Here is a 22668-nt window from a genome sequence, read left to right as displayed (position 1 = left end):
AGCCCCCAACCCCATGTTATCAGCATGACCTTATCTGGAACAAGAGCTCCCTAACCCACAGCCCACATTCCCAGAGTTTAGCACAGATAACAACTGTTAGAGGGGCACTGAGCCCCCGGATGCAAGGAAGACAGCAGAGTGGAGTTGGCCACCATATGGGTTATCAATCTGTCTCGCCTCCACTTGGTACCAGTTTTGGGCTCAGCCTATCTTGGTGTGAATCTGATCTCTAGGAACTACTTGCTGTTCTAACCTTTCCAGGAGAGTTCTGGTCTTGTTCCCCCAACCCCCATATGGCACCAGCTTACTCTTCAGCAGCTTGGGGAGGCCAGGTTGGGGCAGCCTGACTACCCAAGCCATCTGTTTCTGCAGACCCATAGGCTGCAAGTAGAGACACTACTTTGCCAACAAAGGTCCATTTAGTCAAGGCTATGGTTTTTCCAGTGGTCATGCATGGATGTGAGAGTTGGACTGTGAAGAAAGCTGAGTGCCAAAGAATTGATGCTTTTGAACTGTGGTGTTGGAGTAGACTCTTGAGAGTCCCTTGGACTGCAAGGAGATCCAACCAGTCCATTCTAAAGGAGATCAGTCCTGAGTGTTCATTGGAAGGACTGATGCTAAAGCTGAAACTCCAGTACTTTGGCCACATTATGTGAAGAGTTGACTCATTGGAAAAGATTCTGATGGTGGGAGGGATTGGGGGCAGGAGGAGAAGGGGATGACAGAGGATGAGATGGCTGGATGGCAGCACCGACACGATGGACATGAGTTTGAGTAGGCTCCAGGAGTTGGTGATGGACAGGGAGACCTGGCGTGCTGCGATTCATGGGGTCGCAAAGAGTTGGACATGACTGAGCGACTGAACTGAAAACTGAGGCTGCAAGCATTTGGCATTTCTGCACTGCAAGATACCCTATCCTGTCCTTCCATGATCTGAGACACCCAGGAGATGAGATAGTTGTCCTCCTCCCTAATCCCACCTTGGTAGCTCAGTGGTAAAGAATCTGCATGCCAATGCAGGAGACATAAGAGATGGGAGTTCGATCCCTGGGTTGGGAAGATCTCCTGGCGTAGGAAATGGCAACCCACTCCAGTAGTATTCTTACCTGAAAAATCCCATGGACAGAGGAGCCTGGTGGGCTACAGTCCCTGGGGCATCAAAGTCAGATGCAGTTGAGCACACATGCACACTACCCCCACCCCACTGTGGCAGTGGCCTCGGTCTCACACTCTGCAGGTCCAGGGCCCTGGGATCCAGCAGGATGAAGTTAAAATGTCCAGGGTGTCAGATGTCACATATCTTCCCGTTCCCCAAGCTCAGCCTCTGCCCCTTCCCTGCTAAAATGAGGGCTCCAGCCAGGGCCTGCTGGGCTAGCCAGGGGTGGAATCATGCAGGCATCTGGCTTCCCTGACTCCCATCTGTCCCCTGAACTTCTGAGCACCGGCAAAGACAACAATCATCAGAATAATGAACTGGCTCCCCAGGTTCCAAGGTTGCTGCTCCTTTCCAGATAATTGTGCAAATAACAACAGAAGTTGTGATTGAGCGAGGGACCCCCTGGTGCTTTGGTAAATATCAAAGATGGGATCTATGGGTGGGTGATGAATATTTGTGCATGGCACAGGATGTGGTGCCAGCTGCCAGCAAATTGGAACAATATTTCCATCCTACTATTTATGAAGCAAAGCTTTCTAAAAGAAGTCATCCTTCAAGCTAACAGTGCTGTATATTACAGAGATTTGTTCAGGCCCCTGGGAGCCTCAAAAGTCTGTTTCCAGATCCTGTATGCAATTGTTTTATGTCATGGATAGACTGGGAGAATTCCAGAGCACCGACAGATATAGAGATGACACCAATTCAAAGAGTTTCGCTCACTGTTACATGCAGACTGCTATAAAAATATTTTTACCCATTAACACATATATTTTCTAATTGACTGATCAAGGGATTAGTCATCAACATTTGTCAGCATCACAATCAGAGAGACAACTAGTCACCATATGTTTCTTAATGGAAGATACCAATAACTACGGGGTCATTTTGTCAAAAGAAAAATTAAACCTGACTAAGATCAAGCCACTGTATCGAATTTCCAAGTTATAGGAAATATGGAGGACAGAGGAACACATGAAATGAATAAATTACAAATAAACAAACAAGTCACAAATAAATAACAAGTAAATTATTCCCAGGTGGCTCAGTGGTAAAGAGTCTGCCTGCCAATGCAGGAGATGTGGGTTTGAGCTTCCTGGGTCAGGAAGATCCCCTGGAGTAGGAAATGGCAACCCACTCCAGTATTCTTGCCTGGGAAATCCCATGGACAGAGGAGCCTGGCAGGCTACAGTCCATGGGTCACAAAAGAGTTGGACATAACTTAGTGACTGAACAACAACAACAAAAAGAGAAGAGATGGAGGTAGAAACCTAAGCACAAAAAAATACTTGAGGCAACTCATCTAGTGTGTAGATTTTATTTGGATCCTGATTCAAATAAAGTGCAAAATTCAAAACTATTGATAATATGATAATATTTAAAAAATGTAAATATAATTATGAATTATATTTAAAAATATAATTGTTGGCATATCATTGTCCAGAATATGAGGAAAATGCCCTGGTACGTAAGAAGCACCTAATAAATGTATGAAAGAAGTGCAAGTGTTAGTCACTCCGTTTAGTTCAGTTCAGTAGCTCAGTCGTGTCCAACTCTGCGAGCCCATCAACCGCAGCACGCCAGGCCTCCCTGTCCATCACCAACTCCTGGACCTCACCCAAACCCATATCCATAGAGTTGGTGATGCCATCCAACCATCTCATCCTCTGTCATCCCCTTCTCCTCCTGCCCTCAATCTTTCCCAGCATCAGGGTCTTTGCAAGTGAGTCAGCTCTTCGCATCAGGTGGCCAAAGTACTGGAGTGTCAGCTTCAACATCAATCCTTCCAATGTCACTCAGTTGTGTCCAACTCTTTGTGACTCCATGGACTGTAGCAGGCCAGGCTCCTCTGTTCATGGGATTTCCCAGGGAAGAATACTGGAGTGGGCTGCCATTTAAAATAAATAATACAATAGCTTCTTTTAGTAATTTTGCCTTTAAATCCACCTGGAATTTTGGCATATGGTAAAAGATAAGATGGGCTTCCCAGGTGGCACTAGTGGTAAAGAATCTGTCTGCCAGTGCAGGAGACCTAAGAGACACGGTTTGATCCCTGGATCAGGAAGATCCCCTGGAGAATGGCATGGTGACCCATTCCATTATTCTTGCCTAGAGAATCCCATGGACAGAGGAGCCTGGTGGGCTATAGTCCACAGGGTCACAAAGAGTTGGACACAACTAAAGCGACTTAGCATGCACAAAAGATAAGATACATTTTCTTCCTTGTTGATTAGCCATTTTTAACCAATTAACTCTGTAAATATTCCACCCATTATCAACTTTGCTGCTACTGCTAGCTGCTGTTAAGTTGTTCAGTCGTGTCCGACTCTGTGCGACCCCATAGACAGCAGCCCACCAGGCTCCCCCATCCCTGGGATTCTCCAGGCAAGAACACTGGAGTGGGGTGCCATTTCCTTCTCCAATGAGTGAAAGTGAAAAGTGAAAGTGAAGTCGCTCAGTCATGTCCGGCTCTTCATGACCCCATGGACTGCAGCCCACCAGCCTCTTCCATCCATGGGATTTTCCAGGCAAGAGTACTGGAGTGGGGTGCCATCGCCTTCTCCGATTATCAACTTTAAAGCCACCTTTATTACATATATAGTTCAACAATTTTTGGGGTCAACTTTCTATGCTACCACAGTTATTTTTTTGTCTATTCCTGCACATGAGCTGGACTTCTGAGGTGGTGCTAGTGGTAAAGAACCTACTTGCTAATGCAGGAGACATAGAGATACATGTTCAATCCCTGGGTCAGGAAAATCCCCTGCATGAGGGTCTGGCAAGCCATTCTAGTATTCTTGCCTGGAGAATCCCATGGACAGAGGAGCCTGTCAGGCTACAGCCCAGTCAGACAGGACTCAAGCGACTTAACACGCTTGTACATGAGCTATACTGTTTTAATTATGGTAGCTTTGTAATATATTTAATATTTAGTAGGGCAAGTTCCCTCTCATTTGTCTTCTTTTAACTTAAGAAATTCTTCTCTCATATTTATTCTTTTAGATAAACTCAAGAATTTTCTCAAATTAAGAAAAACAACAACTCTCCGTACTCCCCTCAAAGACCCAAAATAATTTCTATAATTCTCACTGATTAACATTAAATATATGGATTGACAACAGAGAAAACATATATCTACATGATATTAAGTCTTCCTATGTGTATATATGACATCTGATTCCATTTAATAAAGTTGTCTTTTATATCTCTCAGTAAAAGTCTGTACTTATTCCTGGGCATTTTAATATTTTTTATTGATTTTGGCATTTGGGTCTTTGTATGCATTTATTTCCTAACAGAATATTGCTTGTCCATAAGAAAATGGCTGTGATGGTCCAGTTCATCATTATATATAGGTGATGGATTTATCCCTGACAAATCTGAGAGAATCTGCACACAGCCAGTACATCTAACCTTCTTTTTTCTCTATTAGATGCTTCCAGTTTTTTCAGCTTTATTGAGGTGTAATTGACAAATAAACTTGATTTTTAATGTGCATGAAGCCACTACATCTAATAAGACAGGTCAGCAAGATGGCTGCCTTCAAAATGAATATGTTAAGTGGATCGTGTTTAACACACAGTTACAATGTTACATTCCTATGAACACTGCCCCTGCATGTCTGCTTACACAGTATTCAAGTTTCTCTAGGGCATACATGTAGAACTAGAATGGAGAAGCAGGTCACACAGGGAAGGTACATCTTCAACTTTGTTAGACATTGTCAGTTTGCTCTTCGAAGAGTAAACCAATTTAATCTCTCTATCAGCACCACAGACTGCTTCCAAATAGGAAAAGAAGTACGTCAAGGCTGTATATTGTCACCCTGCTTATTTAACTTCTATGCAGAGTACATCATGAGAAACGCTGGACTGGAAGAAACACAAGCTGGAATCAAGATTGCCGGGAGAAATCTCAATAACCTCAGATATGCAGATGACACCACCCTTATGGCAGAAAGTGAAGAGGAACTAAAAAGCCTCTTGATGAAAGTGAAAGTGGAGAGTGAAAAAGTTGGCTTAAAGCTCAACATTCAGAAAACGAAGATCATGGCATCCGGTCCCATCACTTCATGGGAAATAGATGGGGAAACAGTGGCTGACTTCATTTTTTGGGGCTTCAAAATCACTGTAGATGGTGATTGCAGCCATGAAATTAAAAGATGCTTACTCCTTGGAAGGAAAGTTATGACCAACCTAGATAGCATATTCAAAAGCAGAGACATTACTTTGCCAACAAAGGTCCCTTTGGTTAAGGCTATGGTTTTTCCAGGGGTCATGCATGGATGTGAGAGTTGGACTGTGAAGAAAGCTGAGGGCCAAAGAATTGATGCTTTTGAACTGTGGTGTTGGAGAAGACTCTTGAGAGTCCCTTGGACTGCAAGGAGATCCAACTAGTCCATTCTGAAGGAGATCAGCCCTGGGATTTCTTTGGAAGGAATGATGCTAAGGCTGAAACTCCAGTACTTTGGCCACCTCATGCGAAGAGCTGACTCATTGGAAAAGACTCTGATGGTGGGAGGGATTGGGGGCAGGAGGAGAAGGGGATGACAGAGGATGAGATGGCTGGATGGCATCACTGACTCGATGGACTTGAGTCTGAGTGAACTCTGGGAGTTTGTGATGGACAGGGAGGCCTGGCGTGCTGCGATTCATGGGGTTGCAAAGATTCGGACACGACTGAGCGACTGAACTGAACTGAACTGAACTGAACCAGCAACGTATGGCAGCTTTCATTCCTTTATATCTTAGCCAACACTTGCTATTTTCAGGAACTCTAAAATTTTCCAATATGATGAGTGTGAAATGGTTTCTTATTTTAATTTTTATGTCCCTGATTATCACCAAAGTGGAACATCTTTTTGTATGTTTATCAATTCTACTCTCCTCTTCTGTGAATTGCCTGTTCATAGACTTTATTCAGCCCTGAATATGAAACCTCTCTGCATTTATTTTAGTTTTATGTCCTTCAGAATAGAGTTTTATAATTTTCTCAGTAAATATTATACACATTTTTGTTAGGCTTATTCCTAGGTGTCTTAACAGTTTTTGTTTCTATAGGAGAACTCTTCCTTATTATGTAATAAGAACTTCCTTCCTTATGTAATAAGAACTCTCTCTTATTACATGTTTGAATTGGCTGTAGAAACATCAGTGGCTTTGCTAAATTGTCTTATTGGTTCTGATAAGTTTTTGGTCGGTTGTTTTGTATTTCCCAAATAAGAGACAATTAGGATCAGCTCAGATCAGTCGCTCAGTCGTGTCTGACTCTTTGCGACCCCATGAATCGCAGCATGTCAGGCCTCCCTGTCCATCACCAACTCCTGGAGTTCACTGAGACTCACGTCCATTGAGTCAGTGATGCCATCCAGCCATCTCATCCTCTGTCATCCCCTTCTCCTCCTGCCCCCAATCCCTCCCACCATCAGAGTCTTTTCCAATGATATTCCCTTCTAATTGTTACAGTTTATTTGTTCTTTTCTTTGTATAATTGTAGTGGCTTGGAAGTGAATACTATTGATGGTAGCAGAACAACTGATCTTGTTCCTGACTTTACTGGTAATCCTTAGGAAGTTTTGTCACTAAGTATAATGTTTGCTACAGGTGTTGGTAGAAATTTTTTTTATCTAGTTGGGAAAGTTCTATCCGTAGCTTTATGACATATTTTTGAAAATCATGAATGAGTACTGACTTTCATCACATGTTTTGGGATATGTTGGCAGGATCTTATATTTTTCTCTCCTAATGTGTTTATCAGAGAAGGCAATGGCACCCCACTCCAGTACTCTTGCCTGGAAAATCCCATGGATGGAGGAGCCTGGTGGGCTGCAGTCCATGAGGTCGCTAAGAGTTGGACACGACTGAGCGACTTCACTTTCACTTTTCACTTTCATGCATTGAGAAGGAAATGGCACCCCACTCCAGTATTCTTGCCTGGAGAGTCCCAGGGGCGGGGGAGCCTGGTGGGCTGCTGTCTATGGGGTCACACAGAGTTAGACACGACTGAGGCGACTCAGCAGCAGCAGCAGCAGCAGCAGTCTGTTTATGGGCTTCCCGGGTGGTGCCAGTGGTCAAGAACCTGCCTGCCAACGTGGGAGACATAAGAGATGCACGCTTGCTCTCTGGTGCTGGGAAGATTCTCTGGAGGAAGGCTGGCAACTCACTCCAGTGTTCTTGCCTGGAGAATCCCATTGACAGAGGAGCCTGGTGGGGTATAGTCCATAGGGTTGCAAAGAGCTGGACACAACTGAAGCAACTTAGCATGCAAATCTGTTACTAGAATAAAATTGCTGATATTTGACAGCCCTTGACCTACTAAAAAGGTAATTTCACATGGGTTGCCTAGTAAATAAAATTAGGAACTATTCTAATATTGACACATTCTTATATTCCTGGAATCCATCCCATTTGGTCATTTTTGTTTTAATGTGCAGCTAGATTCAACATGATATTCTGTTAGGACTCCTGGTCTATGATCATAAGTGAAACTGGCCTAATACTTTATACTGTCCTTATTCAGTTTGATATAAGGTATTTTTACTTGTCCCATTTAAATGCGTGGGGAGATGAGTGCTAATTTTTCTCTTTTTGACACAGTTTGATTATTGTAGGGGTTAATCGTTCCATGAAGTTTTATGAGTTTATCTGTAAGACAGTCTAGGCCTGTGCAGTTTGAGAGAGAATTCCCATGTTTTAAATGGCTATTGGTTTATTCCAATTAGTATTTTTTCCTGATATCAGTACTTTTTATCTATAAAATTTTTCCATCTCATTGAAGCTTTCATAATTTTGGCTTATGCTTTCCCTAAACATTTTCTAATTGTTTTCATAATCTGTATCTTATCTATGACTATGTTTCTTTTTCATTATTAAAATTATATATTTGTGGCTTCTTTATTCATTGACCAGTCCCGCATATTCTGTCTAGAATTCTGTCTATTCTATTCTGTTATTTATTTTTTTCCTTTTTTCAGTCATTTTTCCTTTTATCTTTAAACGTATCTTTCTCCTACTTCCTTTGGATTCATTCTATTATTCAAGCTACCTAAATCCTTATTTATTTTTAATCTAGATGATATGCCAGAGAGTAACAGAGGTATATTAAATCTTCTACAATGACTGTGACTTTATTAAAATTTTTTACATTTCTAGCAATTTTTAATTTATTCATGCTATGTTATTTGGCACATAAAGTTTTACTGTGGATTGATTGTACATTTTATTAGTATAAAAGAGCTCTCTTTTTCATTTCATTATGAGATGAAAGAAGAATTTTCAAATTTATCTTATAATAAAGTGATTTCATTTTTCTGTGGTTTACCATCTTCTGCTCATTGCCTCCATTCCATTTTTAATTGGGTGATCATGTTTTTCATCTCTGTTCAATCTTTCCTCATCTCAGATTGCTCTGTTTTCATTATTGCTTATTTTTGTGTCATAAATATAAATATCCTCTCAAATCCTGCTAAGAATACAAATTAGAAGCTTTTAAAGTATTTTTTTTTTTCCTTTGTTGCTTACAGAGGGGGCAATTAAGTCTGACTCCTCAGACAGGTCCTGTCTTCTGATCTACTAAATATTTGTACATATCCAGTTCATTTTCCTGTTGGCAAATCATGACAGATAGAGAAGAATGGACAGTGGAAAGACTCAGTCATCTCTAAGGGGGGGAAGAAGAATTAAGCCAGAAGAGGCCACAACATAGTAGGAGCCTCTCCTGGTGCTAAAGTGAGTGTGTGTGAAGGAGTGTGCATGCGTGTGTGTGTGTGTGTGCGTGTGATTGTGGCCGCCTCTTCTCTAATAAGCCTGCCCACTCTTGTTAGGTGCCAGCCAAGGCATTGCTCTGCTTTATCCTGCTTGCCAATGACAGCCAAATAAAATTCAGAATGTTGTGCTGTGAGGGAGCTTAGCTCTGGGAGGTCTCTCTGACCAAGCGCAGTTTCCAGAAGCACTAGTGGGACTGAGACCTGGCTCCTGCCAACAGTCCCATGTCCTTGGCTCCAGGCCCTGCTGCTCTGTGTGGCCTCAGATGCATGTGTCCTTGAGGTTTCTAGCACTTAATCCACAGGAAAAACTTCACTTACGTGAAATACAATTTGATCACAACCTTTCTCAATCTGGACCCTCTTTGTGGGGTATTCCATTTGGCAGAACTTTCTTTAAGTTGTATGTGAAAGGCACCCTTACCTAATTCCCCCTGCTTTCATGTCCCTTTAGTCATTTTCATGGGAACCTACATGTAGAGGACGTAGTTATATACATGGGCTTCGTGTGCCATCTTGAACTGAGAGTTGTCTTTTCACACTATGGCACTGAGAGGCCCTTCCTGTCTTGCGGATATCAGAGGTCAAGATTTTGGTGGGAACCTATATAGGATAAATCAGGTAGTTCTGGGAGACAAGCTGGAGTATGTGCAGGGTGAGGTCTAAGAAATATTCAGTTATTAAAGGTAAGGAAAAGACCAGGAGAGGGGAGGGTCACAAGAGCCAGAAAACAGTCATTTCATAGGTTAGAAACACGAGAGCGTATGACAGGTTTGGAGAGTTGATCAGACACATGTGTTCGGGAGATGATGGGTCTCCTTGGGCAGGAAGGAGTCCAGGTACATGTTGGGGCTTCTTGGGAGGGTCAGGTGTGTCCTCGGGACTGGAAGTATGCCGATGTTCTGGCAGATTACACAGGGCAAGGGCAGGATGCTTCTGGGGGTGACTTGAGGTGCTGCTTCCTTTGGGTCAAGGGAGTTGAGAGTGATACGGGTAAGTGGCCCTGCCGACGCAGCTGAGGGCGGCTGCAGGGGGAGGCTGCCACCAGGTGTTCCCTTTTGTTCCCGAACTGCTGTGTCCCAGGCTCTCCTTGGGAGGGCGAGGGCTCTGAGGTGAAGAGTTAGAACGGGAGACCACACGACCTCCCAGGGCCCTGCCCTCTGCCTTCCCCAGACCCCCTTCTCTGCGGAAGCTCTGGTGGATACAGGATCATGTGAATAGGTCAGAGCCACAGCCCAGTCTCCTAGGAGGACCCTACAGAGGCCTAGAAATGGGGGAAGAGGCTCTTCAGCAACAAGGTCAAGTCCAGTATTAGAAGGCTGGTGGCAGGGTCCCTGGACAGGAGGCTGCAGAGACCAAATCTGAAGTCTTAGGAAGATCTCTGCAAGAAGCACAGAAAATCAGCCCTTCTCTCCATAGCCCCGAAGAACCATCTGAGGTCCTGACGCCTGCCTGAGCCCTCCCTGACCTCTGACCTGGGGATAATGCCCCAGGTCCCTCCCTTTTGACTCTGAGTGCGTTCAGATGTCTCCCTGTGGTCTATTAAGCTACACCACTTGACCCTCAGGCAGAACCCGGACAGCGCAGTGGGGTATGCACGCCTGCTGACCATGTCTTAAGTGCGCCTCTGAGTCCAGACCCTGGAGAGGATGCTCGGGCCCTGGTCACGCTCCACATGACCTCCACCCACAGAGGAAGGGACCTCTCTGCTGATCCTGGCAGGCCACATGCACAAACCTGCTGCTCACTTTCCCCTCAAAACCTGAAAATTACGTTATGCCTCAAAAATGCCTTCTTTTCCTCCCGGTGAACAACAGCTTTTCTCTAAGATGTTCTCCGTATTGTCCAGCTTTCATCAATTCTGTCTGGACTGCTAGAGCGAGGAAGTCACCTGACCTTGCTGTCCCTGGGTGTGTCCTCTGAGGCTCTGCTGTAGGTGATGAAGAAATGAACGGAGAGCACTGAGATCAGGGCGTGCCTGAAGACACCGCCCTTGGGAAGTACAGGGCCTGGGTATCGCTCACTTATGGGGAGAGGCACACTGCTTCTCTGTGTCTGGGGAGCTCAGAGGTTGAAGAGCAGAGCTGAAGGGACTAATGATAGGGCCCCACTCCCTCCTGGGCCACTACCATATTCTGTTCTATTTCAGGCGTATCTGGTCCCAGCTGGTCATCGCATAGTATGGCCTCTTGGGTTTAAGAATAATTAGGTTAAGACTGAGAGAAACCTTCTGAACACACAGACACACACACACAAACACATGCCCCAGATGGGAGGGTCAAGAGTATCATCTCTATATACAAAGCACAGTATACTCATTATATCTAGAGAGAGTCCTAAGGGGTGGGGATTGCTTAATGGTTTCTCTCTGGATTTTCTAGAGCCATGACCTTTGGTTGTTGCTAATGTCTCGACTTCTCTAGTTACAGGGAATAAAACTATTCTAGAATATGCAAAAAAACAAAAGTTCTTAGCCTAGGACGAAAATGAACCTACTCCATGTGAGATTTTCCTTATAGTCCCTTTTAATAAGGCAGCTCTTTGATAAATTCTCCAGAGTCAAGGCTTTGGTTACACACATACACACATCATGTATCATTGGAGGTACACAGTTAACCACACACACAGAAAGAAACACAAGTCATATATGTGTTCAGTGTCTTAACAAGGCGCCCTCTATAAGCCTCTCTTTAGTCCAAGTCCTTTCACCTCTTTCTCTTACGGAGACCCTGACTTCACCTTCTTTAACCCCACTGCCACCTGTAGACTGCCACCATGGTGCACGAAGCTGCTGAACAGCCAAACCATTTACTGAAACACAAACTCAAAACATACACAGATGCACCCACGCAAAACACAAATATGCATAGACACAGATCCCCCAAACCAAGTACACACACAGACACAGATGCACGCACATCGACAAATGTACATATAAACAGACGGTATCCACACGTATTTATGATTTCTTCCTTATCCAGGTTGATGGTCAGAGTTCATAATGGAAAACCTGATCCACTGACCTGCTACCCCAAATCCATCACATACATATTTGAGAGCAGTTGGCTCCTAAGCAAACTCTAAATCCACGTTCTTTAGAATACATGCATCTACCCTTCTCTCTTAGGTTCTCACTTCTCCCGGATGAGTGAGGACAATATCTTGGGACTCAAAGGGGAAGAAGAGAAGCTAAGTCCTTCGCCCAGAGATAAATGGGCATGGCGACCACACTTCTGCAGCCCGTGACGAGTGTACACTGTGACATCTCTCAGTGTTACCTTGAGGACATCGCCTTCAGAGAGTTCAAACGCCTTGGCTTTGAGCTGAATTCCCTTCCCTGGCTGGGTCTGGATGGAGTAGATGCACTCGTGGTTGTTATTGTAGTTCACAGGAAAGTTGGGGGACAGCAGAGTGCCCTGAGTGCCCGTGACCGAATTCCCACACTCAGCTGGAAACAGAATCACAATAATAACAGGTTAATGCCAGCCAGCTACATCCGGGATGCAACACACAGCACTGGAGAACCCCAGAAGACGATGAGCAGCTCGCCTCTCTACCTGCCGACGCGCCTGCTCACCTGCCCATTTGTCTGCCTATCTATAGGACTGCTGATCAAAGTTTTTTGTTTTTTTTTTAACACCAGACTACCTGCAGTTCTGCTTCATCCCTTTACTTCTCTCCTTCAGTTTGTCTTTCTTCTTTAGGGACAGAAATGAACCCACCAGTCACCCTCCACTTTTAAAGTGTCATGAAGCAGGTTCTCTCCCATCTGCCCATATAGTATCATAGCAACAAAAATGACCAAGGAGGGCATCAGCAGAAGCTGGGGGCCACTAAGTGAGGAGGGATGCAGCCTTTCCGTATCAAAGGATAGCAACCAAGAGGGGACACATTTGAATAATAATCACTAGCATCTCCCAAGCTTTACAAAAACGTTTCAGCCGTTAATCACAACCTGATTATCATCCCTGTTTTGAAGATAAAGATTCTGGTACTTAGCACTTTAGATTGTCTGTCAATTCAAGAAGAGGAGGGGGCTGACAACTCAACCCTCTTGATCCTAGAATTTAGGGCCTCCGAGGCTCTGGAGAAAGGTTTGGCACAGACCCATGGAAACCCTGTTTCGTGCAACAGCTAATGAATTCACACTTTCCTCTCAAAATCTGTTTCTTCCTCCAGAATTAGTCATTCTTTCCCCATTGTTCCCATACCTTTATTTTTAGTACTTGACTTGTTTGTTAACATTTCTCTCTCCTCCACTTCACTGTGGATGCTTTCGGACTTGGTCATATTTCTGCACCCTCAGCACCCACCCATTCACTCGGTGCCTGGGCAGGACAGGCAGCAGTGATGAAAGGGGAGGTGTCGCAGGGCAGGCCGCGTGCTGAAAGACTCTGCAGTTGGCTCCCTAGGGGCTTCAATAATTAGGAAGCCACTTCCTAGGCTTCCCTGTGGCAGAGCATCTACCAGATTGCACCCTAATAGCTTGTTACTTGCCTGTACCCCCTACCCAAACTGTGAGTTACTTGAAGGTCAGGGTCATGCTTAATGAATCCATGAATTTACAAGGCTTGACCCAGATTGTCTGTAAAATAAATATTTGCCAAATGAATGAATGAATAAACATGGAGGACGCTGACCTCAGAGGATGGACAGCTCTAAAAAGAATTAGATTCTGGAAGGATATAAATACACATCCAGATGGCAGGCCCATTATTTGTCTGGACATACGGGGAGTCTGGAGCAAGGGTTGAATCTCTGAAGTTGATGGTAGCAAGTCTGCTTTCTCCAAACTGCTCCTCAGCGTCCCTGTTCTAGGCACGGCTATTGGCTAGAAGGGCCCTGAAGTCAACCAAGGGGCTGCTGACCACACCTTCAACTCCTCTTGTCTAAGCCTGGAGTGTCCTAGGCCACAGCAGTGTGGAGGCAGCATGTGATGCAAGAAAACTCAGAGTGGAGCCTCTTGTGGGCTTAGCTGTACCTCTGTGTGTTCTCTTGTCCCCAGCGCTGCTCCTTAGACCCTTAAAGATAGGGATCATGTTCCGCCCACCAGTCCCTACTTTTTCATCCAGCCCTACTCCCTGGGTTCTTTTCATTTCAGGACCAGCTTCAGCTTCCTAAGACTTTACCTTAACCATTGCTGTGGACCATGTGTTTGTGTCTCCCTGACAAATTCCTATGCTGAAGCCCAGATCCCCAGATATGATGAGCTGAGAGCCCTCAGGGTGGGGTCAGCGCCCTTAACAGCAGAGGAACTGAGCAGAGCCCAGGCTGTGGGACAACACACCAAGAAGGCCGCTGTCTGGCAGCCAAGGGGAGGGCCTCCACCTCACACTGAACCTGCTGGCACCCTCATCTGGGACTTGCTAGCTTCCGGATCTGGGAGAAAGAAATGTGCATCATTGAGGCCACCCACATGCTGCTATTATCTTACAGCAGCTCAAAATGAATAAGACAGCCATCATTTGTCTTGGAGGAGAAATCTCACTTTGCAGGACTTTCAGCTCAGCCTGTTTGCAAAGTGTTCAAACATGCGTAATGCATGTCTTGGGCTGGGGCATAAAACTAAAGCAGGGTGGTAGACAGGAACCCTGGGGGCTGCTGATAGTTTAGGTGGATATTATTTCTAAAGTGTGGATATATTTTGGGTGCCCTCCGATGAAGGTGGGTATTTGGGCAGGGTGTGCTGAAGGACGTGCATGTTTAGACATGTATTATCCCTCAGTCCCATCACGTGGCCAGCCCTCTGAAGCAGCTCTCCATCATCTCTGGGGTCACACGGTATTCCCTTCTGTCTAGGGAATGGCATGTGGTGCAGTGGGATGAGCACAGACTTTAGACACAGACAGACCAGTTATATCAACTCTCTGGACCACTGTCTCTTCATCTGCCTCCAGCTGGACAATAACAGCATCCACACAAAGCTAGAGAGGATTCAGCTATGAAATTTTATGATGAAAAGGGTGACTATATGGGCTTCCCAGATGGTGCTAGTGGTAAAGAACCTGCCTGTCAATGCAGAAGACATAAGAGATGAGGGTTCGATCCCTGGGTTGGGAAGATCCCCTGAAGGAGGGCATGGCAATCCACTCCAGTATTCTTGCCTGGAGAATCTCATGGACAGAGGACTCTGGCGGGCTATGATTCATAGGGTCACAAAGAGTGGGACACAACTGAAGTGACTTAGCAGCAGCAGCAGATGAGTATATCGGAAGTGGTTTGCACCTGGCTGCAAATGTAACTGCAGCCATGAAATTAGAAGACGAAAGCACTCCTTGGAAGGAAAGCTATAACAAACCTAGACCATGTATTGAAAAGCAGAGATGTTACTTTGCCAACAAAGGTCCTCATAGTCAAAGCTATGGTTTTTCCAATAGTCATGTATGGATGTGAGAGCTGGACCATAAAGAAGCCTGAACACCAAAGAATTGATGCTTTCGAATTGGGTTGCTGGAGAAGACGTCTGAGAGTCCCTTGGACTGCAAGATCAAACCAGCGAGTCCTAAAGGAAATCAACCCTGAATATTCATTGGAAGGACTGATGCTGAAGCTGAAGCGCCAATACTTTGGCTACCTGAGGCGAAGAATTAAGTCTTTGGAAAAGACCCTGATGCTAGGAAAGATTGAGGGCAGCAGGAGAAGGGGGTGACAGAAGATAAAATGATTAGGTAGCATCACCGACTCAATGGACATGAGTCTGAGCAAACTCCAGAAGATAGTGAAGGACAGGGAAGCCTGGTGTGCTGCAGTCCATGGGGTAGCAAAGAGTTGGACATGACTTAGCAACTGAATAACAACATAGCACCTAGTAGGCCCTCAACAAGTACCATTCCTTTCTCTTCCCATCTAACGCAGTGAATCTGCATAGCTTATCTGCTTTCATTTGGAGCCCTAACTGCCCGGGCTCTGGCTGTCAGGACGCCCATGAAGCTTCCTGGGGAGCAGGTGCTAGTTGCCCAACATTCACAGTGCCCTCACTGTTCTGATGCCCCTTGCTCACCGCCTAGTCCCCGAGAATTGGTTTGCGTTACACGCAGGCCTTGGTGTAGTTTGACACCTCCTTTCTGCCCCTGGCTTGCTGCACAAGAGCTGGAGGCCATTTCTGCCCCAGCATGGCTCTCTCCTCTGTCCCACATGCCCAACTCCTCGATAAGGAGGCAAAGGGGGCCAACAACTTCAGATGGACCCCTCTGCCAAGGCCTTTTTCCAGGGCACCAGGGAGTGTCCAGGAGGTAGAGGAACATGGTGCTGGCTCCTGGGAGAGCTTCCAAAGCATTAGGGGAGGTGAGCAGATGCATTGAAAAGTCAAACCCAAGCGTAAATGAAAACAAATAAACATTCCAGAGAAACACACAGTCATCTGTGCTGGCAAGTACTGCGGCTGATTCAGGCATCTTCGACTTCTGCCACCCCATCAGAAGGGGTCTCATTAAGGGCAGGGGCTGTGTCATGTCCCTCAGTCTGGGGCACCTCCCGAGGTGGAGAGTTAGGGCTGCTCCATCCCATGGGGCTCCCAAGGACAGGGTCATTCTGCAGAATGGGGTCCTCTGGGGTCAGGGCTGTCCTTTCCACATCCAGTTTAGGGGACCCTGAGGTCAGGGGCTGCTGTGTTGCCTGCCATACCATGAATTAGAGCCCAGAACTGTTTATCTCCTTCTCAGCAGGGCATGTTCCTGGTAAGTCATCCAATTTACACCTCCAGTGCATATGGCAACCAGGAGCATCTCCCAAGTGGGCATTCCCATGATACCTCCAAGCCTGAGGCTCTGTTGTGGGGCTGGCGGTAATTAGAGGTGATTATAATTGCTATGCGGTATTAATACATACAAAACAGAAGACAAATGGAATAATGAAAATATTGTGAGGTGCCATGAACAAACAGTAATTGGAATAATAAGTTACAGAATGAGTTTATGGAATGAGATCGATGAGGTGAGAGCTTAGGGCGTGAGCACATCTGCGGTCCTGGATAATCCCATTCAGGAAAAACTCCCCTCAGAACCACTGAGCTGAAGACATTTTTTCCAGAGAAGAAAAGAGCTGCTAGCAGCCAGGTTGAAACTGAATCTACGCAGTGGGAGCTACATGTGTGCCTGCTTGTATGCACAGGCCAGGGTGGCCACATGCTCTACGGCAGGGGTCCCCAGCCTCCAGGGTCTAAGGCCTGATGGGCCGAGGTGGAGCTGATGTAATAATAACAAAGTGAACAACAAATGTAATGCATTTAAATCATCCCGAAACCATCCCCTGCATGTCGGTCTGTGGAGAAACTTTCTTCCACAAAACCGGTCCCTGGTGCCAAAAAGGCTGGAGACTGCTGCTCTGGGGGGGATGATTATAGGAGAAAGAATAAAATTTGAGATCACTCAATTGATCAAAATGGGATTCTTCATCTATTTGTTTTAATGCTTCCCCTCTGAGGTCGTGCAAGGTTATTGGTTGTTGGTCATTAATAAATAATGATAAAAATGTTATTGGCCAAAGGATGATAATCATATGGCACTCTGCTGGTTTATGTAAACCATGCCTTCTAATCTGGAGTAAAACCTGTGAGCTGGGTATTGCCATCTCTGCTTTATAAATACAGAGAAGCTGGGGCCGATGGGATTGGGTGGCCTGCCCAAGATCCAGTGGCTGGTAAATGGCAGAGCAGAGAACTGACCTTGGGCCCATGTGATCAGCTGGCCCGAGCCCAGCCCATCTTGCCATCCTGTTTATGACTGTCCCCTACAGAGCCCCCAGGGCTGTGTGGCATCATCTCAGGCAAGGCTGACCTCATGGACCCTCAAGATGCCAACCCCTGTTTCAGTCAGGGAAGTGCTGTCTTGATCTGTTTGGTATTTTGGGGTTTTCTTTAATATTGAACATGAGTTCCTAGTGGCTAACAGTGAGCATGGTAAGTACTCCATTGAGCCAGCCTGTGTCCATCTACCCCATGGTGTGAGTATCGAGCAAGCAGGGCATGAACTTTATATGCGTGGGACAGCCAGCAACTGTCCCAGCTCCCTGGAGTATCAACCCATTTCTCTGCACCCTCTGGGCCTGGGGCTCTGAAGAGTCTTCTCCGGCTCCTTGGCAACGAGGCCGGCAGGGCCTTGGGTCACAGGGCTCCTGGTCTCAACTGCATCAGCTACCTCTTTAACCTCATCATCTACTGTTTTTCCCATTGCTCACTCCAGGCTGGCCTCCAAGCTGTTCCTGAAGCAGTGAGCGTCCTTGTGGCTCAGGGCCTTGGCACTTGGCCCCCTTGTCTCCCGTGAATGCCTTGGGATCTCCTTGGATACCTTCAGATCTCTACTATATACTGTTAACCCATCAGAGAAGCCTTTCCTGATCACTTTTTATAAACACTTCCCATACCTTCTAAGCTGACTTACTCTTTCTCTCTAAGCCTCAACACCGCCTGCCACACTACACACCCATGTGCTTGTAGCCCATCTCCCTCCACCAGAATGTGAGACCAGGGGTGGAAAGGCTCCCTCTGTGATGTTCAGTTTTATATTCCCAGCGTCTAGAAGCATGTCTGATCTGCAATGGGTGCTCTAGAAATGAACTTAACTCTTGCTTCCCTCTGCCCTCTGTCCTCCCCAGTTGAATGGATGGAGTCTTTCTGGAAAGTCTCAAAAGCTAGCACCATCACTGAACTAGTAAAATCAGCCCTCTCTTCCACCATATGGGGCCTCTTCATGGGCAAAGGTCATACCTCCTTCCCACAGGTCCACCCACGCTCCACCCAGATTTCTCTGCAAGAGGCATCCAGAAGCCATGGGAACGTGCGTTAAGGGTGGGAGTTAATAGTATGGAAGTTGATTTCATCCAAGTGCCTCCTGTGGAGCTGCTTTGTAAAGGTCAGCTGAGGCTACCAAACAGCCCATGAGGCAGGAGTTGACTGCCATCCCTCCTGTACAGATAAGGAGGCTGGAGCGGAAGGAGGGTAGGCCACCCCCCTGAGGTCCCACTGCAGGTCACCATGTGCTAAGACTCTTCTCAAACCCAGTCCCATTGGCCTCTTGGCCCACGTGTGTTCCACCACCTTACAGCAATCGACTAAAGTTCGGCCAACCCCCTTAGTGAAGCAAAATGAAAGCACGTGACCACCTACCAACACACCTGGGCAGAGGCGAACTCCACAGGCGCCGTCTGCCCCCCAGGCACGTGATGCGGGCCGTGCCCTCCAGACGGTACCCGGGGAAGCAGGAGAAGGTCAAGGTGTCGCCTACGCCGAACTGCAAGCCCTTCCGGATGCTGTAGGCTGGGACCTCCGGCTCCTCGCAGGGCTCCAGGTCATACTCTGGAAGGGAGGCAAGAGAGCCAGGGTCAGAGACAGAGGAGGGGCACACAGACAAAGACGCCAGGGAGAAGAGGGCGAGAGAGGAGGACAGACAGAGGCACAGGATATGCAGGGATCCATGAAAGGCAAGGAGAGGAGAGATAACTTGAGAGGGACAGAAGCAGGGGAGAACAGGCAGGTTGTGCTCCGGGCGGTCTGAGTGCTTCCTAGCCAGGAGGAGTGGGAGAGGGCACTGTGTTTCTGGAGGCTTGCCTCCCAGGGGGATTTATGAGGCAGACCTGTCCCTCCTCTAACCTTCATCTCCACATGAAGCCCAGCTTCAGGCTTGCAGACCCTCCTGCCTCTTTCTCCCTGGATACCGAGCCAATTCAATTCAATTCAGCCTGGTTCTAGAGGGGTCAGAAATGGAAGACCCAGCCTAGGGCAATTTACATTCGGAAAAAGAACCTAAGAGCTGAATTTGGTTAAAGCTGTGCCTCAGGAACACTGACACTTGAGGCAGATGGCAAGTGTGATGGAGTGGCATTGCCAGAACAGGGACCAGCCTCTAGTGACTTTATGTCTCTAGCGATGACACAGAAGTACCTCTCTCCTGTCCTCATGGGCAATGCCCTTCTGGGACACTGTACCCCAGGGCTCTGTGTGGTTGGGAAAAACAGACGGGATAAGGCAGATGGGGGTGGCTCAGTGGTAACGAACCCTTCTACCAATGCAGGAGCCACAGGAGATGTGGGTTCTATCCCTGGATGGGGAAGATCCCCTGGAGGAGGAAATGGCAACCCATTCCAGCATTCTTGCTTGGAGAATCCCATGGACAGAGGAGCCTTGCAGACTGCAGTCCTTAGGGTTGCAAAGAGTTGGACATGACTGAAGTGACCTAGCATGCACGCAGGCACAAGGCAGGCTGGCTGGATATGTCCCATCAGCCAGCACATGGCAGGAGGCATCTGCTGGAGGGAGTTGCGGGGCTGAGCTGGGCCATGTCCCATTTCCTAGAGGTCAGATATCTCTTGTGCATCCCGGGAAAATCTACCTGCTACCTCTGCTCCTGGATGGGAAGGAGGGTGCTCTGGGAGCAAGTGAAATGAGCCGTAGAGGAGCAAAGGGTCCTCTTTCCTCCCTGAATGCAAACTGAAAAGCTTTCGTTTCAGGATTCCTAAACACAGTGAAAATTATCCATCACTACTAAATTAGCGTTGGTGAAGCAGTCTCCGAATGAGACTAAAACACTCCAACGTGTTAATTTCCATCTCCCTTCTTTTTCTTTGTTTTTGGAAATTGCTGTGGTTGTGAAGTAGTGGAAGTGGAATCAGAAGAAGGATCTGGACTTACTAGAGCTGGAAGGGACTTCTGTGAGGTCCTCTAGTTCCATCAGTTGGGCCGGTCACATTCAGAGAGAACCCTGAACACCTCCTTCCAACCCACTATAAGGAACGTTCGTCCTTGTATCTAAACCAACTACCTTCTGCCACAGCACTGAGGTTCCCCTCCTAGAGGCTGGGGAGCGGACCAGCGCCATCTGCTGGCTGATAGTGGGGGTGGGGTGGAGGCACAGAGTGCCCTCTTCGCCCGAGGGACCCTCAAGTGCTGTACCTGAGAACGTGATGTTGAAGCCTTCGTAGGACATAGAGAAATCGGAAATGAAGCGGACCTGGGCGGTGAAGTTGCCATAGAGACCGGCGCTGATGGGGGCCGGCAGCCGCGAGCCCGTCAGCTGGCGCAGGGGCTGGGTGAAGCTGCCGTTCTCCGTGATGAGGAGGTAGTCGTGGCCGCTCTCCAGGTGGAAGGTGTGGAAAGTGAAGAACACACCTGCCGGGAGCCAGAGGGTCAGGGGGCAACGGTGAGAGGGCTGAAGGAGCCCAGCTGCACGCCGGCGTCTGCCGAGCATTCCCCGTTTGTAAACATCTCTCGGTGTGCAGAAGTCCAACAGCAACACGCACAGGCCAACCTGAGCGAAGGGCCCAGGTGAGCCGGACACGTCCCTGCCCACAGGCCCACTCAGGGAGGAAGACTCTGCTTCAGGCTTGTCCCAGTTTGAAAGGGAGATTTATGGTTAGGTCATTCATTCAGTCAACAGGTTTTCGTATATTGCTGGGTGTTTGCCAAGGGCTAGGATTCAGGGCTAGGTGGGTGCTAGGGGATAGAGCCACCGTGCAGAGTAACCAACACTGTCATCAATATAGATCAGACTGCATTGGGGGACAGAAGGGAAAGAGGGAAAGGCAGGATGGCCTCACTAAAGAGTATTTGTTTGGGGTCTTAAAAGGAGGCAGGGGAAATAACCGGCTAAGAGGGGAGAGGGTGCCCCAGGCAGGGGACAGAGCTGCTGTGGATTCCAGGGCTTGGTGAGCCGGGCGGTGCTGCTGGACGTACTCAGCCGGGAATATCCAGAAGAGGAGCTGGACATGCAGGCTCTCTGGGGCCAGACTGGATATTTTTCGAGAGGTGTTGGGGGCCTATCCTATCCAGAGTGTACCAGATTTCAGATTAGCAAGATGTTGGTGGCTATGAGAAGGAGGAAGTGGAGTGAGGGGAAGCAGAGAGAACAGTTAGAAGGATACCAGCCATGCGCTGAGGGGGAGAGTGGATGGGGTCAGCCAAGGGGACAAGAGCAGGAAAGGGATGTGGGACACAGGAGGGGAGGTGGACACGGATCAGAGGCAACGGAGGCAAAGGAGGAGCCAAGGGGTGACGGGGGAGGGTCTTGACCTGAAGGACAGTGATGTCTTTCGTGATCCGGGGCTGGACACATAGAAAGAGGAGCAAGTGGTGGAAGGGCAATGACTTTGGCTTTGAACACTCTGCACGGTCAGCATTCAGGAAGCACAAGCCAGCAGGAGGGAACTGGACGTACAGACTTGGAGTTCAGGGTTAAGGTCGGACTACAGCAGTAGATCTGGGGGTCAGTGGCAAACAGGTGCTGCCTGAACCCCCAAACATGAAGAGGAAGGGAGGTGGGCAGGGCAGTCCTCAGAGAAGGGTAGACTGGAAGCCTGGGGGGAACTGGCATCACACAGAAGACAGGAGGAAGAGGAGCGGTCGAGAGGGGCCAGGCAGCCATCTGAGAGGGAGAAGGGGAGGGGACATCCACTGCGGGGGAGGGGCTGAGAGCACCCACTAATGAGAGGAAATTTCAGCCCTTGGTATGTGTGCATCACTGTTCTGAGTTGCCTGTAGTTGGCTCCTATCAATGGGAAGGGAAGATACAAAAACATTTCATCCTGCTACTAACCCTGCAACCTGGGTATGATTCTTCTCATCTCCACGTTACACCCGAGGAAACCAAGGCACAAAGCAATGAAATCATTTGTCCAAGGTCACCCAACCTGTAAGTGGGAAAGCTGGGTTCTGAACTGAGGCAATCTGGTGGCAGAGGCTGTGCAGTAAACCACCCCAGGATGCAGCTTCTCCTGCGATGAAAAGAGAGTCGAAGGTGGGGGGGGGGCAGGGGGGGGGGGGGGC

At 47.5% G+C, this 22668-nt stretch overlaps 1 protein-coding gene across 1 annotated transcript in view; it reads right to left on the bottom strand.

Moving 5' to 3' along the window:
* Positions 1 to 22668, bottom strand: part of CSMD2 (CUB and Sushi multiple domains 2) — a 655591-nt gene that overhangs the window by 196427 nt on the left and 436496 nt on the right. Inside the window, exons 21-23 of the mRNA XM_010841252.1 lie at positions 20800 to 21015; positions 19018 to 19206; positions 12194 to 12363 (exon numbers count right to left, since the gene is read on the bottom strand). Of these exons, the coding sequence (XP_010839554.1) occupies positions 12194 to 12363; positions 19018 to 19206; positions 20800 to 21015 (575 nt within the window). The remainder of the gene's footprint in view (positions 1 to 12193; positions 12364 to 19017; positions 19207 to 20799; positions 21016 to 22668) is intronic.

This window comes from Bison bison, unplaced genomic scaffold (genome assembly GCF_000754665.1).
Source record: "Bison bison bison isolate TAMUID 2011002044 unplaced genomic scaffold, Bison_UMD1.0 scf7180017864158, whole genome shotgun sequence".
Taxonomy (NCBI): Eukaryota; Metazoa; Chordata; class Mammalia; order Artiodactyla; family Bovidae; genus Bison; species Bison bison.
The sequence above is the reverse complement of the archived record's forward strand: the minus strand, read 5'-3'. Positions and strand labels throughout refer to the sequence as shown.